Source organism: Varanus komodoensis, unplaced genomic scaffold (assembly GCF_004798865.1).
Source record: "Varanus komodoensis strain SLA01 unplaced genomic scaffold, ASM479886v1 scaffold6_2, whole genome shotgun sequence".
Lineage (NCBI taxonomy): Eukaryota > Metazoa > Chordata > Lepidosauria > Squamata > Varanidae > Varanus > Varanus komodoensis.
This window is the reverse complement of record NW_025336346.1, coordinates 8026631-8045927: the sequence shown is the minus strand read 5'-3', so window position 1 is coordinate 8045927 and position 19297 is coordinate 8026631. Positions and strand designations below refer to the sequence as shown.

At 41.8% G+C, this 19297-nt stretch overlaps 1 protein-coding gene across 3 annotated transcripts in view; it reads left to right on the top strand.

The window, feature by feature from the left end:
• The first annotated feature begins 282 nt into the window (after positions 1 to 282).
• The window catches only part of RFT1 (RFT1 homolog), a 29108-nt gene continuing 10093 nt past the window's right edge, over positions 283 to 19297 (top strand). For 2 of the 3 annotated variants that reach the window (XM_044451428.1, XM_044451427.1), the window contains exons 1-11: positions 283 to 487; positions 4773 to 4858; positions 6200 to 6316; positions 7317 to 7506; positions 8990 to 9091; positions 11124 to 11258; positions 11547 to 11625; positions 12798 to 12848; positions 14333 to 14463; positions 15276 to 15420; positions 19113 to 19218. In XM_044451428.1, the coding sequence (XP_044307363.1) occupies positions 425 to 487; positions 4773 to 4858; positions 6200 to 6316; positions 7317 to 7506; positions 8990 to 9091; positions 11124 to 11258; positions 11547 to 11625; positions 12798 to 12848; positions 14333 to 14463; positions 15276 to 15420; positions 19113 to 19218 (1205 nt within the window). In that variant the 5' untranslated portion in view covers positions 283 to 424. The remainder of the gene's footprint in view (positions 488 to 4772; positions 4859 to 6199; positions 6317 to 7316; positions 7507 to 8989; positions 9092 to 11123; positions 11259 to 11546; positions 11626 to 12797; positions 12849 to 14332; positions 14464 to 15275; positions 15421 to 19112; positions 19219 to 19297) is intronic. The other variant, XM_044451429.1, reaches the window with a different exon arrangement.

The following is a 19297-nucleotide window of genomic DNA, read 5'->3' as shown; positions in this document are numbered from 1 at the left end:
CAGAGCGTAAGACGGCAAGATAGCAGCGGCAGCCAACCCACACCCGGGCAAGTCGATCGCTTGTCCGAAGCCTGCAAAAGGCTCTTTCCTGCATGAGGCCGTTCCCACGTTCCCAGGCGCGAAGGGAGCAAACGCGGAGCGGATTTCGCCTCGCCCAGCGGAGCAGCGGCAGCAGCGCAGCCAGCGAGAGCCGCCGCCGCCGCCTCTTTTCCTCCCGCTGACGAGATCCGAGCGCGCCTGGGCGGAGGAGGAGCCATCTTCTGCTTTGCCTCCGGAGGAAGTAGCGCCTGCCGGGAGAAGAGGCAGCGCCGAGCGATAGCGGAGGGAAAGGGGGCGCGGGCGGCGGGGTGTGGATCCTCTGCATGGACTTGCGCGCTGAGCGGGGGCGAGCGAGGCTTTCTCTGGCGGAGAGGCGGCGGCGAAGATGGGCTCTGCGGACGTGCTCAGGGAAACCACGAGGCTGGCCTCCTCCAGCGCCCTTTTGCAGGTATCCGCCAGCGGAAGGTGGAAATGAATGGAGGCGACGGCGCGCTGCGTTGCAGCCTCCTCGCCCTTTTCTCTGGAGCGGCAGCCGGTGGTCCTCCTGCGTGATCCAGAAGGATGGTGGGGAGGACGAGCCGCCGTACCGCTTTCGCTTGCTCCGAGGAGCGCAAGAGTGCACTGCTTAGACAGCAAGGAAAAAAACAACACTCCCATCCCGCCCCACCTAAAGAATGCTGGGAGTGGTAGGACTCCCCTCCCCCCATACATTATAAACATGCATAGAATGATGTCCTGAATGCATTTACATCATAGTAAAAGAAAATGAGGCTTCCCTGCAAAATAAGAGCTTGCGTGACAGATGCAGCGTTTGCAGACACGGAGAGCTTTTCTGCACGAAGCTGTTAATCCGCTGCATCTGCGTTTCTTTTGTGGCAGAATTGAGGTCTGAGCTCTACACAGGGATGGGTTCTCTCCTGCTTTTCTGCTACATACCGTTCTTTACAAGGTATTTATAGGGATCTCATGGTTTCCTAACTCATGGATGTTTATAGGGTCTTTAGGCCACAGCACGACCGTCCAGTTCTGCTTCTGTTTGAAACAACTTTCAAGGAGATTTGCTTTATTTTATTTAAGAGAAGAGGATAATGTGGCATTCTTTTTAAAAGGGGAAAAATGCTTTCCTCCACTGGTGTATTTGTGCTGTTCTGCTGTACCATAGTGGCACCTAGAGGTTATTTATTAGACAATTAGGAAAGGCATGCTTCACTCTCATCTCTATATTGCAATCAAAAGCAGATACAGTGCATTAACAACCTTGTGTGGAAAAGCTCTTAAGTGCTAGAAGAAGAAACAACATGGGCAAGTGGGAAAAATGTTTTTTTTAAGCTTTGTTCAAAGTGCTTTTTAAAAATAGAAGTGAAACTGTTGTCTAAAATAGTGGTTTTCAACCCTTTTACAGCTGTGGACTGGCAAAAGTAGGAAAATTATTTTGGGAACCACTGAGGCAGAAATTAAAAGCATTATATACATAATATAGTAATTTGTGAATTAGTTTTTAATTGTAATACCAAAAAATAAAAATTCTCTAAAATAACCAGAAACTGAACCGTAAAAATGCTAATAAAAGAATAAAATATTGAAATATGAAATTCAAATAAGGCTACTGCAAAATCTGCTGTTACTTTTCAAGAGTACTTGATCAAAATTTTACAATGGCAAATTACAAAATCAGGATAAATGTAGTGCTATGTTCATAGCGAATGCAAATTCAAATACAATATTAACAGCTGAGGAGTACAAAATCAAACCATATTACTTAATGCAATAATATTCATAATGTTAAATAATGAAATACAGTCCCCCCCCCAAACCTCCATGCACATCAGCACAGACTGGCTGAGAAAACACTCTCAGCACAATCCTGCCTCAGGATGTCCCTTCCCAGCAGAAAAGACAGCAGGAAAAGGAAAAGGCCTGGTCTTCGGGCCCCACGCAGAGGGCAGACCTGTTGTGGTGTGGCTTCCAGCTGGCTCCTGTTGAGCTGTCCCTCCCCTCCCAGGCCTCCTTGGCTGAGGAAGAAGTGGGAATTGGGGAATTGGCACCAAGAGCACAGCTAGCCACATGCTGGTCCTGGCGAGCAAGACAGCACTGTCCTGTGCGCACATGACAGCAGCTCTTTCATGGACTGGCAGGAAATGCCAGTGGATCGGTGCTGGTCCACCGACCTGTTCCCTGAAAACCACTGATCTAAAGAATCTATTGGGCACCTGTCAAGACTGTTGAGTAGGGAATGAGAGGTGCCCAATACCTGCCTTGTGTAGAACAGCTCTGAGACCGCCCTGTTGTTCCTCCATATCTCCAGCTCCAAGCAGGGAGATAGAAAATAAATACACTCTTTCATCCATTGCTAAATGGGGATGTTTTAAAACACATGCCTCTACTTCAAAAGATGTATGGGTGGAAGCAGAGTGCTGTGTCAGTTTGGTGCCCACATATACACACCTTCCTTGTGTATTGCAGTTAAATGAACACTGCATGAATAAACTTGTCTGAAACTACCCCGAAGGCACATTGCACATCCACTCAGAAAGAAATTCTGAGCAGAAAAGAGCATGCTGGGTGTAATGCTGCAGAGTGGATTGACTTAAACCAAGGCGGTGGATTAACCAAGACATGATCTAAAGTGGCTACCTATAACTCTCACCTTGGAGGATTCAAGGCATGGATTTAAGAGCAGGAGGAGCACAGAGGTCAGGATTGCCGGCTTCAGCCATCTGTCATGAGGAGGAGAGGTCTCCAGGATGCACTGTATCCTAATGGGCCTCACTTGGCCCTTCCCTGCTCCCCAGAATGCCACCTCCCCTTTGCCAGCTGGGAAGTGCCACTTGGGAGCCATGGCTGGTGGGGAAAGAGCTGTGTCAGCTACAAGCTTGGAGACAAGGCTGGCTGTTGTCCGAGTCCCAGCTCCAGCCTTGCAATGCATTTCTGAGGTTGGAGCTGGGACCTTGCCTCTCCTAGGGCTGTTAGACCGCATCTAGCAGCCACAGAATTGCACTCTAACTGATCCCAATTAAGCTTTGCATTGATATGGTTTCGTGTATTACCTAAGCTGGAAGTGCGAGCACTGAACCATGTTAATCTTCAACAAGAATATTATTAGAATAATTCTCAATAAGCATGTTTATTTATAACTAGAATACCGTATATGCCAGCATATAAGGTGACCCTGGAAACCGAAATTGCCAAAGCAAAAATGGGCGGGGGGGTGGTCTTATAGGCCAGGTGGAAAGTTTTTTCCCCTTACTGTAGTTTGTCTTCCAGGTCATGAGCCTTGCATGCAGCTGCACCCGCAGTCCTGAGTCTGGCACTTGCTGTGGGGAGGGGAAGTGCACCTTTCTACCTCACTGCTTGTCTAGAAAACAAAGTTAATGAACCTGAAATGTCATCACTGACATTAGAAGTAAAGTTTGATACTTGCTCTGTAGTTTAGAGCACTTTATTTACATCAGGTGACATTGAAATGCATAACTCTGCTAGGTAGCGCTCCATTCCAGGCTGGCTGCAGTGGCAGCTGGGAAGGGGAGCATTCCCCGCATGGCTGTCTGCGGAGTAGTAGGCAGTAGTCTGCAAAACTCCAAAAAATTACCATTTAATCATTGATGGCAAACTCACGAATAATAATCTGTGAAAGTTAAACCCACAATAGTTGAAGTTTGACTGTATAATATTTACAGTGCCTTCTAGGCATTCAGTGCATCCCAATCATATTTTATTAAGCTGAACAGTGACCAGGAAAGGTAGGCCTGTGGAATTATTGTCCTACTATTGATTTGGTTCTGAGGAGATAATAGTGACTTTCTATCCGTCAGATCCAAGTTTACCATGAAGTGTAAGTCTCACGTTGTTCAATAGCACTTACACATAAATGGGCATAGGATCTTTGCTGGCTGGGAAATACTTGGGGTTGTAGGACTGTTTTCTGTCTAAACATACATAGGGTTGCACTCTAAATCATCAGAACATAACAAAATTGCGCTTACCATGAATGTCTTTAGTTGACCTATTTGGATTCCATAGACCATGGGTCCTCAAACTACAGCCCAGGAGCCGGATCCAGCCCACCATGCCCATTTGGACCATTGGGCATGCGCGCCCTCCGCCGCCCACCTCGCCAGCGGTCTGCTCGCTTGGAGAAAATGATCTCCAAGCGAGCGAGCCGCTGTCTCGTGCGCCCGCCTCGCAGCCCATGCCCGTGCCTGCCCCCGCCTCCACCTCAGTGCGCGCGCGCCCACATGCACCACCCCTGCCCCCTCGCCGGCCCACGCGCATGACCAGGCACCACCTTTCCAGCCTGCGCCCAGCACCAACAGCTTTCAGCTGGCCCCCTGGTCAAAAAGTTTGAGGACCCCTGCCATAGACTGTCCTACCACCTCCCTGACAGGGCCCAGTTGTTGTTACTATCTAGTTGTGTGGATCAGGTTTATCTCAGGAGAACCAAAACAAGGTGGACGGTTTTGCCACCCATGATTTTAACATTCTGTCTAAACATTCATAGGATTGCACCCTTGGTAACTTTGTGGCAGGGATGAGATATGTATTCAGCTTTTTTGTAGCATCCAGTTCACATTATTAGTGAATAACTGCATAATGCTATATGCATCTATTTAGGATTATGTCCCATTAAGTTCTGGAAAGTGGTGATAGGTTTAGAGTCTCTTACCTGTGATGTGACTTTGCTTACAGTTTGAAAATAGGTATTGATTTATTTTCTGGAACTCACTTTTTTACAGATACTGTTCCGGCTAATTACCTTTGGGTTAAATGCTTTTACTGTACGATATGTATCCAAGGAAATCATTGGCCTTGTAAATGTAAGGTAATAAGTGATAATCATTTCCTTTTAAAAATATGAATGATTAATGTTTATAAATTATGGTTGTTCTGTCTCAGTGTGCCTGCTCTGTTGTATTTCTTTGTATGCCTGGTCACTGAAAAAGTCTAATTACCTATTTGCATCTTGCTAGGATGATAAAAAGAAACATTTCAAATGTTTAGTTGAATAAATGCCTTCAGTGTTGTCTAAATGCAAATTTGAGTTTGTGATTCAGTTTCTTTGGACAAATGAATTTCTCCCCTGAATTATGTAAATATGTCACTATGGAGAATGTAGTAGTTGGTGATTTTAACAGGTATTCAGTGATTTTTAGTGAAATGCTAGTTCTAAAGAGCGCTGCTTTCTCATTATCTCAAAGTCTAGGGGTAAATGTTATTATGCATTAAAAATAGACTGTGCTTATTTGTATGCTAGGTTTTGTCAGGGTTCAAGCTTTTGCAAGGTTTCCCCTGCCTTTTCTGAACTCCCAGAAACCCTGAAATGTAGTGGGAGTTCCCAGATCTATAACACTGCACAGCTACCTTTTGTTATAACTGGATTCATTTCTTCTGTGGTGTGAATTATGGACACTTGCAATTTCTTTCTACCTATGGACACTCCAAAATAAATTGATCCTAAAAGAAACTGAACAGCCCACTGAAAGTCATTACAATAGACTAAAAAAGCTTTGAAATAAAGAACTGATTATTTATCTACACTATATTATTGTATAATTTGTGTACTTGATGTTTTTAATTCTTATTGTAAACTGGCAAGTTAACTTTTTGATATTAGGTAGCCTATTGATGAAAATAAGGCCGCAATCCTATACACCTATATCTAGACATAAGCTTCATTAAAATGAGTGGGGCTTTTTAAAATAGAAATGTATGTAGTAAGATTGTATTATAAGTAAATAACTATTTCTAGACTTCTAGACTATAAAATGGACTCATGAGTTACAGTTGCACATAACACTCAGCAGCACTCTGGATCCTGGATATGATCTCAGAATTATTTTATTAAGACTGTAGGCCTAAATGAATGAAACATGACACTTAAAAGAAATTGTCTTCCACTAAGAACTTGTTAGGTGCTGTCAACTCATCTCTGACTGTGTTGAATTTTTAAAAACTTCCATGGATTTTGCAACAACGGCATAATATTACAGTTGAAGCTTCCATAGCTGATCACATTCCTGATCCCCAACATTTATATGCTGACAGCAAATTTTGGGCATGAAGTTAATCAGTGTTTCCTTTTATGTATTTTTGGGAGCTGTTACACCATTGGCTCTTTGATAGGTGTGTTGAAATACTGTTTCCCCCCTTTTTAAAAAAATAGGCTGATGCTGCTTTACTCAACAGTTGTTTTCTTGGCCAGAGAGGCTTTTCGCAGAGCTTGTCTGAGTGGAAGCACGAGGAGAAATTGGACCAAAACATTTAATCTTTTGTGGCTAACGTAAGTTTATATGATGCTTTTGAAAAGTAAGTCCTTCCTACTGACTCTTCTCCCATTTGGCTCAGTGCAGAGGTAAAAAGGAAGTGCCACCATCCTAACTGGTTGTTCGGTTGCCACCTGTCCATTCAGACATCATGGCTGTCTTTGCCAAACTTCCAAAGCAGATGGAGAGGGTGTGGATGCTGCATTGCCTCTTCTACCCCCCTGTAGGCACCTTTGTCCCTGTTCTTCCACACACTGTATGATGCTCAAGAGTTGATCTACCACTGGCAGGAGAGTCCAAACCGGGAAGTATGTTGCTTGCATTGGTTCATACTGCCTTTAACGGGACGGGCACAATGACAGGTGGCGATCCTAGTCTCAGCACGTAGCACGCTTTATACAATTCCGTGAAGGAATTTCAAAGGCTTTAAACTATGCATTTAATCTCTACTTTTGAAACACTATAACTGCCTGTTCTTTCAAGTTGGGATTGAGTCAAAGGGCAGGCAGTTTAGTATATGGTTCAGTAAAGGTAGGATATGAAATTCTTAAATAATTTAGTAGCTATCTAAACAGCAATGACATACTTAAATGACATACTTAAGCTTATCTGCAGTGCTACATTTCTAGGGATTTAACTTAGTTTCATGTGAATCTAATACATAAATTAATTACAACATCTCTCTAAACCTCTGAAGAGCAGGCATGTAGCCCTCGAGTCAGTGGAAAGCAGTCCTAGGGTGAAGTGGGGAAAGGTTGTCAGGCTGAAATGTGTAGAGTTCTTGAGCAAGCAAGTATATGTGTAGGGGCTGGTGATGTGTTTCATGGGTTAGTGCACTTAAAAATGTCAACCAGACATGTATATGCATGTAGAAAAAATGAAGGAACATATCTTTAAATTCTTCTGGACTCCTAGTTCACAACCCTCTGCTCCATTTATTCATTAAGTCCATTTTTGAGGACTGCAGAGAAAAGGACAACGTGAAACTGCCTAAGGTTTTGTCTTTTCAACTCATAGAGTCCCCTTGAGTGTGTGTTGGTCTCTGTTCCTGGGCTGGGTATGGCTAGATATGCTTGAAATTCCTGATGAAAATGCTGTTCCTCACTACACCTTTGGAGTTGTTGCCTTTGGTCTTTCTGCTGTGGTTGAACTCCTAGGAGAACCTTTTTGGGTTTTAGCCCAAGTGCACTTATTTGTAAGGCTAAAGGTTAGTAAACTGTATGCAAAAATGTTGTTCTTTGTGTTTATAAATAATATAAAGGAAATAGTTATGGATTGTATGCATATGGATTTCTATGCACAAATGTTGTTCTTTGTGTTTATATATAGCATGAAGTAAATCAGATAGGGAGTGATACTATGATTCCTGGACATGGGGTGGGGGCACAGGATACTTTGGATTCGTTGACCTTGGAGTGGGAAGTGGGAGCCATTCCATGCTTCCATGCAGCTGGTGTAGAACAAAACAAACTGGCTGCTCTTGGAGGTCGGAAAGGTTGGAGAGAGGCCAAAAGGAGTGCTCCTCTATGGGGAGGGGAGGGGAGTTGAGAAAAGACAAATTGAATGGCAAGGATACAGAACAGAGCCATTCTAGTGCCCTTCCCTCTTTTTAAGAGATGTGGTCATTAGGTGGCATTTTCTGGTGGAAATGCAGAGAGGGAGGACTTGAGAAGTGAAGTCACTGCCACTCGTCCTGCTCTACACTGGGGGAGCCTGAGCTTTTGAATTCTGCTTATTTGTAGAACTCTTAAGAGACCCCACCCCTGTACAAAAAGGGAGCTATTTGTACTTTAAATTTGGGGATATTGATATTTAACAACAAAACAATTCTTAAATATCAGTATTCCCAAATAGTAGTAATAGAAATAATGATTTAGGGGCTAGTCAAAACTACTGCATTTATTAACATAAGCTCGGATCCAGAGTAAAGGTGCATTTCTAGCCCTGGCTGAGCAAGCCCTGGGAATGGCAGCAGTGCTGCTCCGTTTGCAGAATTAGATATCCAGGGCCTGACCCCTGCTGGCCAAGTCCTAGGTGGCACGGAGTGTGGCCTGGGTATGTCTTCAGTCTTGAGTGCATCAGTGCCCAGTCCTGTCTCCCATTCCCACATCGCACAGACAACACAGTAGGAATCTACGACAGGACACTCTTTGGTGCAAGTCATTTCCATTGATTCGAAGGAGATGGCAGGTGAAATCAGATTGCTCTCCCTTCATCCCACAACACTCTTCTTTCTGTTTTCAGCCTCCCCTTCCAAGCTGGTGATGGCTGAGATTCAGGAACAGAGCTTAGACCCAAAGGATTTCCAGGATTGGTTAGCCCATTAATTATCCTTTAGCACTGCTGAAATCAATGGGGCTTAAGTTAATTATCACTAACTTGTCCCATTTATTTCAGTGGAACTAAAGTATGACTAATTTAGTCTGGATCCAGTCTTTTGTTTTAAACACATAAATCAGAATATGTGAATACACATTGTTGAAATTTTCATTCTACAAACAGAAGTTTCCCTTTTCTGTAAGTGGTCCCAGATGCAGGAGCTGTTCAGGGCTACTTACAGGTAAATATTCTTAGAAAAATATTTGAGGGATTCCATCTGCAAATCACACAATTTTTGGATCTGAGACATGAGAACGGCCATTAGGAATATAGTGTGGATGCCTAACATTGTTTTTGTCTGTTTCTTTCAGGTTATTGCTGAAAGTCTTTCAATCATTTGCAAATGTTTTTTGACAGTTATTCTAGTGGTTCTGTATCCTCACTGGGGGCTTTACATATTTTCCTTGGCCCAGGTACAATTTCATATCTGTCATCTTATTGTTTGAACTGCCATAACAATTGTAGTCTAATCATGTAAAATTGTTTTGCCACTGCTGTCATGTTTTGCCCTTATCCACTATCAACTGAAGGGGTCAATTTCTTGTAATGTACACTGGTCTCTTTCTGTCTCAGTCCTAGCATTGTCTTATATAATTTTCAATATATAGGGCCATGAATTGTTGTTGTAAACTGTCCCGAGACGTCAGTGATGGGACGGTATATAAAAGTTTTAAATAAGTAAATGAAGCCATGTATCTTCCATAGGTACGAGAATGCACATATGCTCTTTTCAGCTTAAGGGCGCAGCCTAATATAGCTATCCGTAACCTTCCAAACTCAGAATTTGGGGTGCCCAGTGGAGGTGGAAGGAGTGTGGAGGCAGCTTTTTGCCCCTGTGCAGAGTAAGGAGGAACTGACATACCTGCCAGTGCTCGTAATATCCCAAGGGATCCTTTCTCTTCGCTTCCACTACCCCATCCACTTCTAAAAGAATTTCATTGTCTCTTGTGACAGAGGGAGGATGTGCCAAATTTGGAGCTCCCACTCCAACCTTGGAGCGCTGAAGCTCCAAATTTTCTGATGGCTGTCTAGACAGTGCTCTACATGTGTAGCATCATTTATCTTTAAGGTAGATTAATTTGCAATATATCATTTTTTTCTAAAGGAATTAGAAAGGAATACATTATGCTATGCTAGATTAAGTCTGCAGTGATCCATCTTCTTAAGATACCTAACGGATACAAATTATCTATCTGGTCTAGTTAGAGCAGTAACCAAAACTGATCTGGGTGAGACCAGGAATGGATTTATGATAAAACTTACAAAACTCCTGAAATCTTCATGTGACCTTTTTTTTTGGGGGGGGGGGGTAAGCTTGATTCACATTTTGATAATAAATAAAGCATCAATTAAACAAAAGAGATGCATTAATTTAGATTAGCCAGAAAAATGAAAGAGGAAAAAGTGAATTGGAATGAGAGCGCATAACCAAAAGTAGAGAGCAGTCTCACCTTTCCTATTTAACGAGAAAACCTTCAAGGGTTGTAGAAGTGGATTCTGCTCTCAAGTAAGGAGGAGAATCTGCGGTTTAAATGTCAAGGCTAGTGGACCCAGAGATAAGCCTGGCCATCGCCATAGCTGAAAATCAAGCAGTTTCAAATACTGGGAAGGGTTACTGAGCATGCTAATGTGGAGTGGGACTGGTGGGTGGGAACTGGCGCGAGAGTATTGGGTCAGGGTAAGAAGGCTGATAAGCTGAGAAGTGTCAGAAGCTCCAGGCACTTGGCTGTTGAGCTGGAAGACCCACCCTGAAGGTATGATTGGCTCATATCAGTTTGGAAAAGAGCAGAGATACTCAGTGTCAGATAAGCTTCTAATCATTAAAGTGTCTTTGCCTAATGGCCAGAATTCTTGCCACACTCACTTTCTTATTATTGACTTATGCAATACGTTTCATTTGTACTTAAAATCAGCTTTAACATAATAAACCCTTTTAGTTAGAAAGACTTTTCTTCGGCCTCCTTGCAAGGCAGAGAAGAATGGCTTGGACAGAACTGACATGCACACTGATACATCTCTGTAACATCACGAAAGAGCATTTCGTTTATTGACAGTTTCTTGTAACACTGCTTTAATGTAGTCCTCCCCAACCTGGCATCTGTCAGATATTTGGACTACAATTCCCATGATCCCTCACCACTGCTGATAGGGTTTCTAACTTGATGAAGGTGCCAAGTTGGAGAGAGCTGCTTTAATGCAGAAATGGCCAAGGTAGCTGGTGGCCCCTTGTGCGGTGCGTGGATGTGTGGTCTGGATAATTGGTACAGTCACACACTGGCTTCTGCATTTGGCCAGTTGTGACAGACTGAAAAAAGGGCCACAAGTTCTGAGTGAACCTGGGTGCTTGGTGTTGCTTGTTACTGGTGCACCAATGGAAATGTCCAAACGGAAATGTTGCTGCAATCATCTGTAGACTACGTAACCACTGAGAATTTGTTCTTGCAGCTTTTATATACCAGCATTCTGGTATTGTGCTACCTAATATATTTCGTGAAGTTTTTGGGTTCTCCTGAAGCAACCAAAAAATCATTCCCAGTTACTCAAGTTACAGCTGTTCTACCTAATTTCAGAAAAGAAGAGGTAAGTAAAACAGTTTTAAGAATAAACTAGCATAATTTTGCACAGGGAAAAAATCTCCAAAAAGTGTGGCCTTAGTCACAGAAGTCCTAGGAGCAGTTTATCTGTGACGCTTCAGTTCACATAGTGCTCTTTTCATGTGGAACAATGTGACAAATAGCTTCTCAAGGCCGCAGCTGTGGATGGTAATACGCATGTTATGCACAGTGTACAGGTTACTATAATTATTTACTTTAGGAATTCTAATTTCTTAACTAGACCTCAGTAATTGTAACAATATTTTACTTTCAGGAATTTGTTGACTGGAATGAAGCTAGATTGACTTGGAGTTTCTTTAAGCAGTCATTCCTGAAACAAGTATTAACAGAAGGTGAGCGTGATACTTAATTTTTCCCACTCCTCTCCAGTTGACAGTAATAAGAAAAATGCCCTTAGGTGCTAATTTTACAGTTCCAGAATTGCATTTTTGTATGGTCTGAGATAGACATCAGTGAGAAACATGCTGTTTCCTTGGAGTTCCTTTCTGAAAAGAAAGGAGCCATTCTTGTTTGTTCAAGTGGTCATTCTGTGAATGGAAGGGCTCCTTCTGCTCACAGGAAGCACCAGTAGCCAATAGAGGTTCCCCAGAGGAGAGAGATGTGGGAGGCAATCTCCACAGATTTCTTCTTTCTTCTGTATCATCTCTTGTCTTGCTGCAGATGGTCCTCCGGCCATTCAGAGCAACTTTTTAGGAGGTGGAGAGAACTGCAGGAGGAAGAATGGTTGCCTTTTTGCTTTTCTCTTCCTTGCAAATGGAAACTTGCTAAGCCTCTGGATGCAACCCAGAATGTTTGTAGAAGGTTGTAAGATGAAGCTTAGCACAAGGTGGTACATATCCATTTGGGGATTTTCCCCTGCCCTTATATAAGTATAGTTACTTATGAATTAATCCTGGAATGTAGAATAAATTGTAATATAAGTATATATGTTTTTGTTTCTCCAGTATGCACTATATGAATATCCTAGTGAAATGATTACATGATATTTCTGTAATAAGACTCATTTCTTTTTAATTTGGACTCAAGTTGGTATAATTGGACTTAAAACTTTCTGTAAGGGTATATTAGCAACTCATAATATCAACTTCATATTATGTGAAACAAGTCAACTAAGTACTCTACAGTTTATTGGAATTGGTCCCATAATACTCTTTATTATTGTAACCATACTAAATAACACTCTTATAATATTGAGCTGCTGTTGCTAAGAGCTGTTTACCCCCTTCCCCCATGAAATATTTGTTTCCTGAGAAGTGGTTCCAGGCGTACCACTGGTTCATAGTTTTGGTCATTAGTCCACTAGATTATTCACTTTGTTTGGATTTTGGTTTCCCTGTTCTTTTGCCCTTCTTAATAATAAGTTTACAGATACTGACAGTGAATAATAATGTCTGGATTTGTTATCTGATGTGCTCTGCTTAGGATAACAGTTTCTCATTGCACAGCCATCTGCAAATACAACAGAAAAGGAAATAATGGCTAATATGAAGTATTAATTTTATAGGTGAGAAATACGTGATGACTTTCATGAATGTGTTAAATTTTGGAGACCAGGGTAAGCAAGACACCACTACAAAATTTACATGCTGCTGTTCTTGAAATTAGAAGAATGATACATAGTAAAACAATTAAAATCTAAAGGACTAAAAAAAACTAAAAAATATTTTACTTTTGAATATACTTGGGTGATATGAATGTGAAGATCGTCAGTCTGCAAACAGAATTGTGATGATATAGGAGGCTGATTTTGAGCAGTTTATTTTATTTGCTTCATAACGCTGACTGAGATGGTTATGTTTATCAGAAAAATACAAAATGGTCTCTAGCTTGCTATTTTTACTACAGTTTCAATCATACATTAATTTCTATATTTGGTGTGTAGTAAAACAGTAATAGTTTGATTGTTCTTCTGATGTCAAAATCCAGAATTAAATGCATTATAATTATGTTTTATGCAAAATATGTACAGGATTGTTTCAGACTGGATGGAAATAGAGTAACACTGAACAGTGCGACTGGCATTTATAAACATATAATTGGTTTCAGTTATTTCTCCTCACATAGTGAGTCAATAATCTATAGACTTCAATGGCTCAGCAAAATGTGCCTTAAAGAGTGGCTATGCCACTCTTTCCCATGCCAAACCAAGAATAATTTTTTGACTGTTCAACACCTAATCCCGATATAAAAACGCTCAGGACAAAACGACAAAGTTTAATCGAAATCCTATTGTATACCAGTAAAATATTTTAATAACTACAATAATAAACTAAAATAGAGTAGAATATAACAAAGTGCAATCAAGTATTTTTAGGGTCCAGTCCTGTGGCCTTCTGTCGGGCTCCTTGTGATGACGTCAGGCAAACTCTCTGAGGTTGGAGAAGGGACCGCAACTGTGGAGGGTCTTTCCCGGCCAGCAGGGCTCTGGAGAGAAGACCAGCCCTGGGAGCCATTCTGAGAGCAGGGGTGGGGAGTAAAGCAGTAAAGCCTCAGCCTCCTCTCAAGAAGGGGAAGGCTCGTTGGGATGACTGAAGTCAGCGCCTCAATGTGCAGAATGGCAAGGGGAGTAGAGAGGCAGTCCCAGCCTCTCTGCTGCTCCCAACCTCCATTGGCTGTCCATAATCTGACTGGGGGCATGGCAGGCAGACACAGTGGATGGAAGTCTCCACTGGAAACCAGAGCAACAGAGTAACTTCTAAACTCTGTAGCTACCTACAGAGGAACGGCCTATTAGAAATGGTAAACATACGCCATCTGTTATAGGGGAAAGTTGCCATTTTAGTGGCTTACCTGAGAAGTTAAGTTGACTTCAGCATGAATGCAGAAGCCCTGGCTTATTCAGTTAAAAAGAGATCCTCTAAATATATTTGAGCCTGAGTAAATATTTATTATTGTTACTATGCCTAAGCAATGGATGCATCACACGAGTATCCATCCATCTTCAGAAAGGCTCGTGTGTGACTGCAGTGCTCATCCTACTGTCCTTCGTTATAATATAATTATGAAAATACTTAACTGCATTTTTGTTTGTTTATAAAGGTGTTTATGATATAGTGAATAACCTTGGATCTCTGACAGCCAGATTTATATTTTTGCCAATAGAAGAAAGTTTTTATGTCTACTTTGCTAAGGTTTTGGAACGAGGGAAGGATATCAAGTTGCAGAAACAGGTACATTTAATCTTGATATGCAGTTGTTTAAAAACATATGTTAATATAAAAGATAATGAACCATTTTGTATTCAAAATAAGTACATACAACTTTTCACTGGAATTACTTCCTGGATGGTTTATGTAATTAAGGTAATATAAGTCCTAGTGTTCAGCTAGTTGTGAAATAGAACTAGGAGAAAGAAGAGAAAGTAAAATTCATATTGCCAGTGCAGCCAACTATGATAGTAAACGAATCTGAACCAGTTCACATGATGAAAACATGGTTTAAATAAACCATGGTGGCTTGTTCTAAATGTCGTCATGTGGCAGGGACCATTTCCCTCATTAGCTGCCTATCTGGGCTTGTTTCATCCAAACCCCTGCTGCATGACTTATTTAAGCAGGAAATGACCCTCCAGTAACCCATGAGGGTTAACAAATTACAGTACAACCTTGTATTTTAAGAAAGCATTGATTTTTTGAAGATTCAAAAATGTGCATCTAATACTGTGGTGGAAACCAGGGACATTTAGTTCTCTTGTTTTCCTCTGATGCATTTAAAGCTAGTTCAGTTAACCTGTTTACATTGACATGGGGGGTTTAATGGAAGGGATTTGTGCAGATTAATTAATACGTCTCTAACTTTCAGTACATTCAATATATTCATACTTCTAGACACAAAACAGCTTTGTTTAATTACTACAACTTGCCTGTAACTAGCAAAGCAAAAATAGTGGGTTGTAAATTCTAATTATTCCATATATACATTTGATATGGTAATCTAATGTATGTCATTTTGTAACATCTAAAAGAATGCATTTCTATTTTAGGATGAGATCTCCATGGCAGCAGCTGTATTAGAATCACTATTGAAATTAGTGCTTCTGATCGGCCTAACCATCACAGTTTTTGGTTATGCCTATTCCCAGTTGGCACTGGATCTTTATGGTGGTTCAATGCTCAGTTTGGGATCAGGTAATAGTTCTTGCCTTTCTGAAAATTAGCTTAATTCAGCACAATGTTGTGCATGTTACTGATGAAAGAGAGTGCCTCTCTTGACAACAGTGTTAGTTACTCTGTTTTGTTTTGTTCTATCAGTGCTAACCCCTCCTGAAGATAACCAATTTTTTGAATACTGTGGCTCTTAAAAGTCTCCTAAGAAGCAACTAAAATGTATCCCTCCAAAATGAGGTTACTTGGAAGATTAGAAGGATATCCCATAATGCTAATTTTCTGCTTTATTCTACTCCTTTGAATGCCTGGCCTGCAGTTTAAGCTTTGTGGTTTTAAAAAATGATCAAGATTAACAATATGGTAATAGATTAGCAGCAGTTACTTCATTTTGCTGAGGCCACAATTTTACTGCATTCAAGAAGGAATCCTGTGGCCCCTGGACAGCATCTGAGGAATCATAGCATATTTTCTATCCCCAGATCTGAGCTGTGCCTTCAGAGCTGGGAACCGGAGCTCACGCCCCTCCCGCCCCCATTTTTGTCATGATAAGAGCTGTCTTGACTGTGTCCAAGAAGGGGAAAGCATGTTGTGGGTCAGAGAGGCACCTGGACAGCCCAGTATACAAGCCTTCCTGAGTCTTTTCCAGCCATCTTCCCTCTCCCTCTGAAGCGCTCCAACAAGAGTGGGAAGGATGTGCTTCTAGTGGAAACACAGGGCGGGAGGAGGGGAGGGTGGAGAAGGCCTTCACCTCTCCTCCTGCTCTACCAGGATGATCATATGCCTCTGAGTGTGGACATGCAGTTGTGCCCATAATGCACATGCTTCCCACTAAGCATACATAGGGGCAAGTTGTATTTATAACTCTGCAATACCCTTTATTTTGTAAAGGTCTTTTGCAGTGGGAAAACTAGCAAAAAAGAATTCCAGTAACATTTTTTAATGTGCTTGTCCTCTGTCCATCAGTACTCATTGATAACGAGTCTAACTGTTCACATTGGTTGTGGTGTTGTGGGAAGCTCTTTCTGAAGTTCTAACTGTTTTTTTAAATAGCAGTGAGTGCCTAGTACTTAATCTTGAAATGATAGTTTATGATGGGTGACGTTGGCAGGGATGATATAGAGGAGACAGGCCGTTCGCAGGGCTCTGCCTGAACTGTAGAAACTGCCATTCTTTGGCATAAGTAAGGTGGGGAATATATAAATTGAGTTCCTCCCTCCGGAAAACCAGCTTGCTTTCCTCTCTTTGCTCCACTTAGCATTGAGCATATGTTTTCTCTTTCTCTGAGGGTAATCTTGTAATTGAGAAAGAAACCAGGGAGGCATCCAAAGGGGAACCTGCTATAATAATAAATTACTTCAGTTACCCTCAGGTTGTTGGAGTAAATGCATGTTCAGGTTATAAAAAAGAGACAACAATTTCTGGATATTTGTTTAATTAAAACATTAATTAAATAATGCCCTTAAGGGTGGAACCCTACCCTGAAGGTATAGCTGAGAGAATTTCAACCCTGCTGAAAATTTGGAAGGGGTCCGTGAAAGCCATCTCAGAGATTGGAGGGGGTGTACATTTGAGAGTGGGGGAATTGCTTATACTTGGCATTGCAAGGTTGGCTTCCATCCTTTATTTTTGAAAAAGTGTATGCATTTTTAAGGCAGATCAAGGAATAGAAAACCATTGTGTGCAAATGGAGGTGTATGTCTGCTGAATTCTTAGGCCCGCAGTTTGGACTTCGGCCTGAGTGTGGATTCCCAGAAGCATATTTAACAACTGAGGCTAGTAGGGAAATTTGGCCCATCCCTAAGGAATTCCCATTTGGCCATGGTTACACATCCCTAGTTACATACTGTTTGGATCGCTGCGTGGGACTGCCTTTGAAAATCAGTTGACTCAAAGCTCAGGAGCAGCCTTCCCCAACATGGTACCTTCCTGGTGTTTTGGGCCACAGTTCTCAACTTTGTGACCATTGGCCATGCCGGCCTGGGGTTGACAGGAGCTGAACATCTGGAGGACACCATGTTGGGACAGTCTGGTCAAGAGAATATAGCATATTTCTCACTTGTGTCTCTTGTTATCCTGAATTAGTACTGAGGGAGTGTAGCAAGATGCCCCAGGCCAGGGGTCGGCAGCCTTTAACACTCAAAGAGCCATTTGGGCCCGTTTCCCACACAAAAGAAAACACTGGGAGCCACAAAATCCCTTTGACATCTAAAATGAAGATGACACTGCATATATCATTTTTACCTTAATGCTATGTATATCTTCATTATGATTTAGCTGCGGCTCTTGTTCAGTCAGTAAAAACTGTTATTTTTAATCTTACATTAGAAACTAGTAGGACTCCTTTCGTATATTTTGAATAGGAGAACAGCTTCCTGAAGAGTCAAAGTCAGTGCTAAAGGGCTGCATGCATTAAACAGCAAACCCCATAAGTTCGTCAGCAGTGAAATCAAATGAATCTACCCAAGTATCATTAAACGTTTGGTTTTCTTCAGAAATTTCTTTTCTTCGATTTATCCAAGCGCTGTGCCGGCACGGGCCGCGGATCAGCGGCCGCTGTGACGCGAGCAATGGAGCCGCAGCAGAGGCATTCAAGAGCCACATGCGGCTCTGGAGCCGCGGGTTGCCCACCCCTGCCCTAGGCACTTGGTGATGCTCTGCTCTTTTGGGAGGGGAGGTAGTCATTATCCTACAGTCTAGGTTTCATGGGGTGAGGAATCCCCATATGTTTCTGTTACTCAGCCTGGCACAAAGAGTGTGAACATGCAAAATTAAGGGAGCAGTATTATGCAAGTTTTGACAAAAGAACAGGCCATTTTTCTTACCACTTGCATGGGATTGTACCTTAATAGCAGTTCCTCAGCTCAAGGTTTTTTAAGCAGTGGTTGAGTACTTGTTTTGTTGTGCATACAGAAGAGCCAAGGTTCACTATATCTTCAACTAAAAGATTGCAGGTGATTAGGTTTGGAATAACCTTTGCCTGCAATTCCAGAGAGTCACTGCAGTTGTGGAAGGTAGTGCCAGACCACATGGCTTTTTGGTCTGTTGCCATGTAAGGCAGCTCTGCGTCCATTTATCAGTGTTTTGTTAAGGGCTGACTCTATTTCCACTTGAAATTAATTTCACAATAAGTACAATGTGTCAGTCAGTTGTACTTCGGCATCTGCCATGTTCATGAAAGGGATGTGTAAATTCTGGTAATAGTATGCAGATTAGCGTCGGCCATCTGGCACATGATAGGCCTTTGATGGCCTTTGGTTCTGAACAGTTTGCCTGTTCCTCCTGCAAAGCTTTCTCTGATGCTCACAGAGGCTTATCTGTAGGCTTATCCAGGAACTGTTAAACTCAGGTTTCAGTAGAGATTTTCTGGGGAGGTAATTTCTTAGGCACAGTAGATTTTATTCCATTGTTAATCATAACATCCCTTCCTTGCCAATCCTGTTGTGTTTCTTAAAATACTGGAATTTTCCAACCCATATTGAACACCTCATCAGTTTTCCTGCTTCTTATATTGGGGATGCTTTGAAGTGCAGCAGTGAATGTACCCTACGTGTTTCTTCTTAAGTACTAGTAGCATTTTTTTCTTAATAGCACAGACTGTAAGTTGATAGGGTGTGATGAGTTATAATTTATTAATATTTCATTTGTGTTTGCACTCACTGCTCCATAATGATAGCTTTCATTTTATTAATCTACTTGTCACAATATTTTCTCAGGTCCAAGTCTCCTGCGTTGCTATAGTTTATATGTCTTGCTGCTTGCTGTTAATGGGGTAACAGAATGTTTTGCATTTGCTTCAATGCATAAAGAAGAGGTGGACAGGTGGGTTTAAAAGGTCACAATAAATAATACTATAACTTAATTTTTCTTTTAGCTCTCACCATGTTATCCATGTAATTCA